This window comes from Triplophysa dalaica, chromosome 17 (genome assembly GCF_015846415.1).
Source record: "Triplophysa dalaica isolate WHDGS20190420 chromosome 17, ASM1584641v1, whole genome shotgun sequence".
NCBI lineage: Eukaryota > Metazoa > Chordata > Actinopteri > Cypriniformes > Nemacheilidae > Triplophysa > Triplophysa dalaica.
The window spans coordinates 1385687-1398261 of NC_079558.1; the positions used below are offsets into that span (position 1 = coordinate 1385687).

General features: G+C 36.3%; 1 protein-coding gene across 1 annotated transcript; it reads right to left on the reverse strand.

Moving 5' to 3' along the window:
• Nucleotides 1-2624: 2624 nt before the first annotated feature.
• LOC130439550 (pancreatic secretory granule membrane major glycoprotein GP2) lies at nt 2625-12290 on the reverse strand. Its single transcript, XM_056772222.1, has 15 exons — nt 12155-12290; nt 8489-8561; nt 8373-8399; nt 7935-7964; nt 7050-7478; nt 6319-6705; nt 6164-6235; nt 5409-5798; nt 4611-4730; nt 4345-4529; nt 4091-4245; nt 3766-4008; nt 3409-3571; nt 3220-3322; nt 2625-2994 (listed from the first exon to the last, which is right to left on the reverse strand). Exons 2-15 carry the CDS (start codon nt 8538-8540, stop codon nt 2891-2893), a joined length of 2460 nt encoding a protein of 819 aa, XP_056628200.1. The 5' UTR covers nt 8541-8561; nt 12155-12290; the 3' UTR covers nt 2625-2890.
• Between the last annotated feature and the right edge of the window lie 285 nt (nt 12291-12575).

A 12575-nucleotide genomic window follows, 5' to 3' on the forward strand; every position in this document is an offset into this window, starting at 1 on the left:
TGTTTTCATGTTTTAATTATTATTCTATTTATGTTAATAAACACTTTTCGTTGCTACTATACCAACCTGAGAATTTCCTCCATTCATTTACCACGGTTTTGAGCCGCTCGTGACATGTGCCATGCTCTAACCATGCAAAGCAGGCTTTTCTAGATTGTTTAGTCATATTTTTAGTTTTTACACAACCTCGGAAAAGCAAGATAAAATCATACTGTTCTCTGTACATAATGTTTCCCAAATACGCCTGGGGGTCCCTAGGTGGCTTTCGCAATCCCCCAAAGGTGGCCTTGAGGTCAAACAGCTGCATTCAAAAAACTGTTGAAAAGAAAAGACGACACTGTTGTCTAAAAGTCAGAATTATTCAAGATTAAAGTCACAAAGATCATTAAAAGTAATGACATGAACAATACAAATAGAAATGTGCATAATTCAGATAATATTCATATTCACTAAAATAGTCAAGATTTCCATTCTGGCTTAAATTGCACAAGTGGCGTCATTTTTTGTGGTAATATAGTGGTCTAATGTAATAAATAGAAAACAGATTGAAATACAACAGGGGAGGTAAAAGATAAAATGTGCAGCTCACAGGAGACAAGCATGTGTACATTGCCACACTGTAAGACATTTTAGTTCTGTACATCAAAAGATGACTGAATTCACTCTCCTACTACAACAAAACCTGGAAAGAATTACCATCAACAACTCTCAAGAACAGGTTCAACAAGTGAACTTTATCTACACAGTATTCAAAATAAAAAATACGTGGCACACACTTTACAGTATATGCTAGTTGGTTGCATGTTTAAATTGCAATAAGATCACTTCAAACGGTTAAGTAAATATAAAACTGTTAATTTACTACACCAGTACAGAAGCTAACGTTAACCTGAATGCAAATTATTTTACAAACAATTTTTTTTGCATACGCAGGGCAGGACTACTGACAACACAGAGAACGTGTTAATACCCATCACAGGTATCATGGCCCAAACTATGTTCTGTATGTGTAATTGTGGGCATTGGAGTCTCCAACGGTCCAGTTTGCAGCGAGTCTCAACGGCGTGAGTCTCTTAAGGCAATAGATGTCACATACACACTGAGAGAGAGACAAAAGAGAGCAGAGTTTTAAGAACTGTGTCATAGGTGATATATGCTGTCTGTGTGATTGATGGACTCTGAGCCGACCACTTCTTCCACATTCTCCTGCTGTTAAGCAAACTGTATTAAAACCTGAAAAACATGTACCGTGTCACTTGGTTTACTGTGAATGTGTGAGATGGAGAGGAAGGAATATGATATCGATCACAACACGTACAAGGAATCTATAAAAACTAATAAAATGTTTTCTGCCATTTTGTACCTATGGATGGTTCCAACTCTTGTTTCAGGTTTTTTTCTCCATATCTTGTTTTAGGTCGCACATAAATCATAAGAATATTATATTGTGTAATGCAAAGCTATTCCACGTTTCTGTGTCCTAGAGGGGAAGAGCAACGTGTAAGTTGAAAGTTCTACACACAGAACATTCAACTCACATACGTGCATGTGTAAATTATAAAGTGTATACCTTGAATGCAATGTCAGTCTCTTGATAACAGCGTCTGCATGCATGTAAACTTTGCTCCTTATCTGAGGTGTACCTTTGTGCAGAGTCAAATTTATGAAGTGTTCTATAAGAGTGCCTTTTCTGATGCATACGGGCCTGATGCTATGAATTACTTTTGAATGTTTAGTTTCTTGATCAGATCTCAAAACATACAGTCAACAGTCATGAGTGTTTACTCTTTTCAAAGTGATAGCAGCTGTGGACTTGTAATTTCTGAATCACTAATTGACTACCAATACAACTATTATGATAAAATGAGACAAAATCTTTCCAGGTTTGACTCTATGAGGTTGAACTCTTCGCTGTTAAAAATGGCAAAAAATTGATCCAAGCTGTCACTGAAGAATACACCTTTACACCTAAAGATTGCATATTGGTACCTTAAATGTCCAAATCGGTACCAAAGAGTACATAAAAGTGATTCAGGTTAGTACCAATTGTACAGTACACAGTACATATTAGGCCAATACCTGTCAACACTTGGATGGGAGTCTCTCGTTTTTCACTCGTATCCTGTAACCAGTTCAGTTGTTTCTTCCGTGAAACTCCTGTATTTTCCATTTATTTCTCCTGGAACACGATCACAAATAGATGGGGGGGGGGAATGGGGTTGAGAACAGACAGACGACGGAGGCAGCCATGGGAACAATTCTGCGGGTCTTCCTGATTTTGGTACCCGAACATTGACAGATACGATAAGGACGTTTTTTAAAGGCATCATCCCGGTGACAGCTTGGTAACATATTTTGGGTCATTTTCCTGAGTGTAAATTTAATCCCTAACTAAATCTGAGATTTAAATAATGGAGCAATGGGATTAAACCAGCCCTGACCCTGATTTGGCTGCTAAATTGAAACCTGGATCAAAATGATTGTTTATATGTAACCTATAAATCTGGACCCATTAGATTGACATGCGTTGGATAGAAATGCTGTAGTATTGCCAAATGCTTTGTGTTTCTGTTTATATCTGTCCCTTCACCCCTGAATTATGAAAAAAGTTGACATTACAACAATTAATAACAGGAATCCCTTTATTATACATTGACTTAACATAGCAAGTAGTTGCAAGTAAGACATATCATTAAAATGTAATCTTATGTCACCATGCTAAAAATCAAAACACACTGTAAAGCTATTTAATAAAGGTCTCATCACACATTAAAATTTAATGTTTAAGTTTAAAGCCAGTTATTTTTTGTCAATCAAGACAACATATGCATAAACAAAATGAATGTATACACATCTTTTAAAATGAGAGCTTTTCATTTGTGTTAACCTATTAGAAGACGATGTAAGCACTCAAAACCAAAACCAGAAAAAACATCACAGAGCCACAAAGACCTGAGGCCCTCGACACCTTCACTTTTTCTGGAGCCAAAATATCTGTGAACAGGGAACATGGCATTGTTCAGTGCATGATGAATGTGTAAAACAGAAATATATATGCATTTAAAACTGTAACAGAGTACTAATGTGAGAAGTGAGCATGAAGTATTACATAACGTAAAATATGAATAAGGTCTTTCTGTAGCTTACATAGTAGCGCAATGCTCTTGTTACTTTGGGTAAAAAGTGTCAAGACTGCATGAATGTAAATGAAATGTTTACCTGAGTTTCCATTAGACCAGACCAGCGGACCCATAGATATGGAGGCAGTGTCGTGGAAATCCAGAGATCTGCCCATTCTCAGATGCTGTCCAGGTTGACATTGCTAAAGATTCAAATAGATTTTAGAAATATGGAAAGTTCAGACAAAAACAAACATTTTGTGAAGTATAAGAGGATTTGTGTACTCACAGATGAGCAGGTATTGTTGGTCTGGAGACAAAGGTGAATTTTACAGTGCAGGTAAACCTTATTGGAGTTTGCAGTGAAGATGAACATCCTGAAGGAGAAAAGACTGGATGTAGAGACGCCGTTCTGCAGAAGCTCCACTGTGTCGTCACTTGGATTGGGACACCTGAGATAATTGTAAATTATTGAAAAAAATCACACAAAATCAATATCGAACAATGTTATAAAATAACACAATCACAGAACAACAGTGATTCAGCTAAAGGTCCCAAACAGTTATATATACTATTTACATAAGAGAAAAAGAAATTCTGAACTTTTGAATGTAAAAAGCGGAAAATAGACAAAGTATTGTTTTACTCTTCAAGGATGAGATCCCAGCGGACAGAGGACTGAGGATCATTCACAGGTGTCGCCCAACATGAGTCAATCACTGAAACAAACTGATGACTGTCAACTCCATCAACACGCACGTCCACGAAAATCTTCTGGTCCACCTCAACATCCACACTACCGTTGAACGGCTTGGAGAACTGAGCATCCTGATATGAAAGCATCCTGACCCGATACGTCCCCAGACCTTCAATGTTTCTGTGCACAATGCTGTTGACATGTTCAATAATAAATATATGTGAAAAATCTTTCTAATACAACTTTAATAAAATGAGACTAAATTTAGTTCCACCTCTCCAGAGGGTTGATGTCCATGGAGACTGATGCGGTTTGGTGATAAGTGCAGTTGAAACTCAGCCTGAGAAATTTCTTTCTGCTGATGACACTTCCAGCTGATCCCTGCTGCCCGAAGATAATGTTCTCATAGATGATGTGTGTGCCATTGGCCTGGGGAGCAGAAGCATAAAAATGTATTTCATGTGAAAAAGACGTTTATTATTATTTGAATGTAATTCCCATATAATGTGATTCTAACGATGAGCTTACCGTAAGACCTGTACTACAGATACTGGCATTGTTGTCAAATCTGAACTCTACTCTTCCATTCTGGACTGTTCCTGTACAACTGGCGTCATTCAGGTGTAAGAGATCAGCAGAAAAACCAGCTTCAAAGAGCTGACAGCGAGACAGAGACATGAACCCAGAACTGCCTTCACACGTCTCATAGGCATCTGAAGAACAAACACACAACACAGCATTGATTAACAATACTGAAAATCTCAAGATTTGTTTGATAATTGAACGAGTCATACCAAAAGTGTCAGGGTTAGATGTGGGTTGGGTCTGGTTACAGAAACAGCCGTAAACACCATTGTGTTTTCCACACCACTCATTCTCAGTACAGTTGAGCTCATAGCAGTAGTCTCTCATAGCTTTAAAAAAGTGAAAAACAGAAAATGAATGAGTCATTGGTTAACAGGATAACAGAAGTCATTCGTATCCTTATTCATTAGACAATCAGCAGATTAATGTTAATGTGACAACAAATGGGTTTAAATCAAACCATTAAAAAAAGATGTACTGAAGGGGGAAACAGTATATGACTTTATCAGTGTATGTCACTGTAGATGGTGGTGGGGTATGAAAGCTTGTGTGATCAGATATCAGAATTTAATTGAATAAAATGAATGTCAAGTTGTAACAAGTTAAACAATTCATAGTTGTAACACAAACAATGTGATGTTGGAAAAAGCAACTATGATCATGGAAAGAGTCTAAAGAGCTGTGGTTTACAGTATATTGGAGCAGACAATTTACAGAACGATTTGTTAGATGCAAATTGACAGTTTTGATTATAATCATCGTGAAAAGATACTTGAGGTGGTATTTGAGATTTCTCAGACCAGCACACTGACAGAAGCCCTTCATCCAAAGGGCTCCCACCAATCTGAACAACAATAAATTATACAATTGCTTCAAAAACCTAACATTATAAAACCAGATAAATCAAATGAATGTTACATTTAATTACATTTGAAAGATTGAAAGAAAATTACATACAGAGAAACATGAGCTGTCCAGAATGAAAAAACATCAAATTTAGGTTTTACCTGTACAATATGTAGGCGATATGATTGATAACTTTGGCCGTATGAGTTTGTAGACGTAATAATTTCCAGGACAAGCTTTGACCTGGACTGGATTGGATTTGTAGAATCTGCACCGGCTGTCAACAGAGCCGTAGACTTCACGTGTAACAATACCATCTTTTATTTTAGGATGAGGACCACCGAGCCACAGAGAACTGAAACCTCCACATGATATGGAAGAGAAACACCGGTCAGGCATCTGAGCACTGGATCCATTGATAAGGAGTCGATACCAGCCGTCCCATTCAACACGTGTGTCATCATGAAGATACCCATTGGTTATAGTGTGAATACTTCTGTAGTCATCATCCAAAATCTTGTATTTATAACATGGGTCATACTCTGTGTCAGCTGTAAGACCAAAACAAAACAATGAAGACATCAACAAGAAGAGCATTTTAATGGCCCTGAAGCTCTCACACTTGCACCCAAACTGCAGATTGTGGTTTCCAAGCTCAACAAAAGTGTTCAGCTATTGTTATGGCAGTAAAGCACCATTGACATGTCTTGTGTCAGAGCAGCTCTTACTTAAAGAGTCACACAACAAATCACCAATTTCTGTCCTTACTACAAAAAAACGGTGTTGTGTAAGTAACTATGTTATCTTCAGAGAAGTATTATCATTATTTTACTGCATGTACAGAACATGAGATACCAGCGCTCCCTAACCCAAGCAGTTAGTAAACTAAGCTTGAGTTTTTTTAATGGCAACTAACATGAAGTCATGTAAGATCCGGTCAGAACAGCTGGAGTTGTGGTGGAAGTCACACTGGATGTAGTGCCAATATCTAAAAGAGAACATTTTAAAGATGTCATTGAAATTATTAACAAAATATCCAGAATACTTTACAAAGTCAAATTAAAACAGTACCTGTGCAATATCCTGAACACAAATATGTTTTTGGTGTCACAAATTCATAGACATAATAATCTCCAGGACAAGCTTTGACTCTTATTGGTATGGTCTTCATATGACAGCAGTCATTCCACCTGGACATACAGACCTCCCGGGTCACAACTCCATCCTGAATGTGAGGGTGAGGACCATTGAGATACAGATCGTGATTTGTGTTACACCTGTTTTTAACACAGCTCTCTGACATTCTGATGTTCATCCCGTTGTGGAAAAGTCTGTACCAGCCATTCCAGGAGAAGGAATTCTCACAAACTGAGAATCCACTTTCATTAGAGGCTCTCCAGGGACGATCCAGAGATTCATAGTTGTAACAAGGATCACTGACGATGTTGTTAAAAGTGACTGTCATTGAGAAAAGGGTTGTTAGTGATAGTCTAGTTTATACACACAAATGTATAAATGTATATGTTTTTTTCCACACAAATTAAAATCACGGCAGTAATTAAAAATTCATGTGCAGTTTGTCAGTTGGTGTACATGTTTCATTCTTGCACCTTAAGAGATATGAGATGATTGACAGCATTTACAATGGTAACAAGCTAGTCGAAATTAATTATGACAAAATTATTGACAAACATATTTGAGTTTATCTCCAATCAAGTTAAGCTCAAGTGAAATGTTCCACATTTAACACAAAAAATTATATCATGTAAAGGTCTGAGAAGAACAAAGATAGTAAATTTTACCTGCACAGTATGTAGGTCTCTTAATTGTTATGTCGTGTTTGACAAGTTTATAGACGTAATAATGTCCAGGACAAGCTTTAACTTGAATGGGGCTGAGTCGTTGGTTGCCGCACTGGTTGTTGTTCCAATTCCAATTTCCAGAGACTTCTCGGGTGACCACACCATCCTCAAGTTTGGGATGAGAACCAGACAGAAACAGTGCAGTTTCACCTCCACATATTATGTAACTCGTACACCACTCTGACATTTGAGCACTTGCACCATTAAGATAGAAGCGGTACCAGCCTTTCCATTCAACAAAATTGTCATTTTTCCAATAGAACTTGCTCAGGCGAACATCTCTCCAGGAGTCATTAAGGATTGTGTAATTATAGCAAGGATCATAGCTGGAAGTTGTAGGTTCTACTGTAAAGGAGGTTGTAGGTGCATCTGTAAGGGAAGAATACCAAAAAGATAAAAACATTATATTAACACTCATTTACACACTACTAAAATGTGCTTAAGTGTAAATTGAGTTTGTCTAAAGCTCACTCAGATTTAACTCACAACCCTTTGCACTCAAATAAATAAACTGTCAAATGTTAATAGACACTTAGATTTTGTATATGGATAATAGATACATTCAGTTCGAAACAAACTTTTTTTCTGATAAAGGGCAGTGAAATTACTTCACACATTTGAGGAAAGAAAGGGAATTGATTTCCTTTGCAGTTCGTTGACAATAATGAGAAAACAATAGGATTTATGCATTTTCTGTTTGAGAAAGATAACAAAAAATAATACAACAGGTAACTTTTGCAGTCCATTGTAAATAAAACGAGAATGAATGATATATAACAGCAATTTGTTTATTTTATCAGAAATCATGTGTAAGGATTAGCTTACCTGTTGTTGTATCGTAAGTTGTAGGTGCACCTGTAAGGGAAGAATACCAAAAAGATAAAAACATTACATTCACACTCATTTATACACTGCTAAAATGTGCTTAAGTGTAAATTGAGTTTGTCTAAAGCTCACTCAGATTTAACTCACAACCCTTTGCACTCAAATAAATAAACTGTCAAATATAAATAGAGACTTAGATTTTTTATATGGATAATAGATACATTCAGTTTGACAATGTGTTTTTTTTTCTGATAAGTGGCAGTGAAATGTCTTCACACATTTGAGAAAAGAATGAGAATTGTTTTCCAATGTTCGTTGACATTAATGAAAAAATTTGAGAAAGATAAGAAAAAATAATACTACATAACTTTTGCAGTCCAATGTATATAACGGCAATTTGTTTCTTTTATCAGAAATCATGTATAAGGATTAGCTTACCTGATGTTTGTCCATTGATTGTTTCACCTGTTAAACATAAAATCCAAGCATTGCATGTTAATAGTAGAATTTTGTGACTTCACCTTTACAAACGTCTTTTGTTTAAAAAGTCTCACCGTTAACCAGTAGCAGAAGAGGCACACACAATGAGATCAGACACCTCATCATGTCACTGCTCCTCAAACTGACCTGTAAAAAAGATATATTTAGTTGACTTTGTTTTTATTTCCTGCATATGAATAATTACTGTACCAGTGAGCAAATCAAACTATTGCCTGTATAATTGACTTTATTGGGTAGATGCAGCTGCAGTGCAAATTCAAGAGAGTTTCTCTCTGAAGTGATGCTGAATTTCAAGAGCTGGTGGTAATATCTTTCATTTCGTTTTTAAGTGGGAGGATCGTTAATGGAAATTATCTAAGATCTCTCTACAATACCGTTAAATAGTTGTATTCCTATAAGTTCAACACATACCCTACCATACCTGTCAGGCCTGTCATGCATGTAATTCACTTCCTTGAAAAGATAGATTCAGTTTTGATAACACAACACAACCCGATCTCATTCATTGGCTTACACAACCATGACATTTTCATTCTTTTTAGTAGCCTATGTTTTGCAGTAACTATCATGAGCCGACATAAGACACAACTGTGCCTCTGGTGCCCCGAGTTCGAGCCCCGGCACAAGGTCCTGCTGATCCCGCACCCCTCACTTCACGCTGCTCAGTCCTGTCAAAATCTCTACTGTTCTGTCAAATAAAGGCAATTGAAGTTCTGGGATCATTTATTCACCACAATTTCATTCAAACTCAGTTTCTGACTCTCTCTCTCTCTTCTGTGGAACACAAAAGAAAATATTTTGAGAAATGTCTCATGGTTTTTCAATGTTGTTACATCAAAAGTTTGTGGGGTTCAATGTTGTTTGGTTACCCATATGTTCTTTAAATTTCATTTTTCATGTCAGCAAAATAAAACATCCATACCGATTTGTAGTGAAATTACGGCAAGTAAATAAACAAATGTTCATTTGGGTAAAATTTAAATTAAAAAATTACAGACACTGATTACTCGATATTGCAAGAACGTCAAAAATAAATGTAGACGCTGGTTTTAGTGTAATTAAGAATGAAAAGAAATCTTACAATTAGTTTAGAAAGGAAAAGATACCTGTTGGTGCTAGATTGTTGAAAACGATAAAATGTGGTCGTATGAGTTGGGAATTGTTGATCCTTTTACAATAACAAGAGCTAAAAATGCTGCAAAGCAGCATTTTCCAGATTATTTAGGCCTATTGATCGTCTTTACTCAACCTCGTAAAAAATGAGGGTTCACTAGGTGGCTTTAGCAAACGCCCAAGGTAGGGAACAATTAGAGCCTTGAGGTAAATATCTTAAGGCGACACTGTTAGTTTGTCTAGAAGTCACAAAGATAGTTAAAATTAGTGCCATGAACTAAATAGAAATTAGCATAATTTAAAAAATATTCACTCACGATACTGTTGAGGTCTAAAAATAGTCAAGACCCATTCTGGCTTAATTTGTATTTTTGGCGTTATTTTCTATCGTAATATAGTGATCTTGTGTAATAATTTTTTTTTTTAAATATAACAAGGGGGTAAAAGATGAAGTCTGCTTGTCACGAGACAATCATGTGAACATTAACTCACTGTAAGACATTTTAGTTCTGTAAGGTCCTTCACACATTAAAAGATGACTGAATTCACTCTCCTACTGCAACAACACCTGGAAAGAACAAATCTCAAGAACAGGCTTATAACAAGTGCACTAATCTACACGGTTTTCAAAATACAAAATACGTGGCACACACGTATTCCAGATCACTGGAAAAGGTTCGGTAAATATGAAATGTTATTCCAATACACCAGTACAGAAGCTAACGTTAACCTGAATACAATTTATTTTTCAAACAATTTTTTGCATACGCAGGGCAGGACTACTGAGAACACAGAGAACGTGGTAATACCCATCAAAGGTGTCATGGCCCAAACTATGTTCTGTATGTGTAATAGTGGCCATTGGAGTCTCCAAGGTCCAGCTTGCAGTGATTCTCACCAGCGTGAGTCTCTTAAAGCAAAATATGTCAGAGAAGACAGAGAGAGAGAGAGAGAGAGAGAGAGAGAGAGAGAGAGAGAGAGAGAGAAGAGAGCAGAGTTTTAGGAACTGTGTCATAGTTGATATACTGTATGTTGCTGTGTCATTGATGGACACTGAGCTGACCACTTCTTCCACATTCTCCTGCTGTTAAACAAACACTATTAAAACCTGAAAAACATGTACCGTGTAATGTTAAACAAAATCAGCATAACTGCTTCCCCTTAACTTAAGATGGTTACGTTTTCTGAACATGTGTTTATTTTATAAGAACTCATCAAATATTTTTTGTTTGTCCAACGTAAGAATATTTAATTCAAACAACTCATTTAAATTATGGACAGTGGTTCCATCCAATTCCTTTAAGTAACTTTAATACATTGGTTTCTATTTCAAGTGACATCACACAGAAAAGTATGCTTTACTGCACAGATTGTTACAAACTATATATAGCATTCATATTATTTATAAAAGAATTTCAGACACCAGTTCTTGAATCAAGCAATGTTTATTACACTTAAATTACCGATACCCTTAAGGATAATTGTAATATTCAGTGACAAATGAGATGCACTGATCAACTTGCAGCTTGCAAATTTGCTTTTAAGTTGTTGGACATTTACAATGGAACAACATTACAAATGTCTAACATTTACTAACAAACCAAATGCACCAACACCATTCAGGTGGCTTGCAAAGTTATTTCAAGAACACCAATTAATTACAATGAAACATTGTAATAGCATTACAAAACTGTAATGTTTACAGACAAATCAATGCACTCCGCACCATTCGAGGAGATAGTACACCACTTGTAAAGCTTTTTCAAACTTTGGACAATTGAATGTAAATTCACTAAAAACATTACAAAACTTATGTTTACTGCAAATAGGATGCACTTATTCGCAGAATTTTTTTTCAGGAACTGTGGGATAACTTCTAAACTTCTAAAAGAATAGCTTGGTCTTCAGTGTCTGAACTTTTTGAGATAGTTTCTTCCCATCTAGCTCCAGAAACAACTTCTGCAGTACTTCAAAGGTGTACTTGAGTTCAGGAGGTAAATTTTAAAAAAAGCTAAATTAAACGCACCTCTTGCTGTGAAGAAATCCATCAATTTTGAAACGTACAAATCCTACACTTTACTTAACTGCTGCTTAAAACACTAAAATGATCCGAAATTGAAGAACAAGTTTAATACGGTTTAAACACAAAAGAAAATGCTTAATGCACCTCGTGACGAATTTGAAACGAACAAATCATACACTTTACATCACTTCCACATAACACACTAAAACTAAACTTACACAAATATAAAACACGTTCATTGCCGATTAAACAAGATGGAAAACCCAAGTAAAAACGCACCTCGTTCCATCACGAAAAGCAATAGATGAATTGTGACACAAACAAACTTACATTTTAACGCTAACGTCACTGCGGCATAAAAATTACACGAAGTTAAACAACAAGTTCAATACTCCTTAAACACGACGGAAAAGAAGTTTAACGCACCTCGTGCTACCGCGTGTAATAATCATCATCCAACACAATCCTGGACTAACAAATAACATATAATTGTCTACGAAATAAGTTTGTGTTATTGTAACTCAAAATATTTGGGTAAAATGAACACTGCCACAAAACCCTTTTTTTGAGTGTAAGTACTTACCGTCTATGTGTAAATTCTAATGTGTACACCTTATGCAATGCAAGTCTCTTGATAGCAGCGTCTAAATGCATGTAAACATTGCTCCTTATCTGAGGTGTACCTTTGTGCCGAGTCAAATTTATGAAGTGTTCTATAAGCATGGGCGCCGTAAAGGGGTGGAAGGTTAGGACGATTCTAAGGGCCCAGCCTGATTTAGGGCCCAGAAGAGCAGACCCCCTTTTTATTTTCCTATTTCTTTTCTTTTTTATACATACATTAAATGTGCTAGGGGCCCTCGTGCACTAAATGTGTATTTTGTCCGTTTTGACGATAGATTTAATATTTAAAAAACAAATAATGTATTTACTGTTTCAGTCACACCCCTCCCTGCTCCCTCACAATGGTTCATTCCACCTGCGCTGTCCGAGCTACGATCAATAGT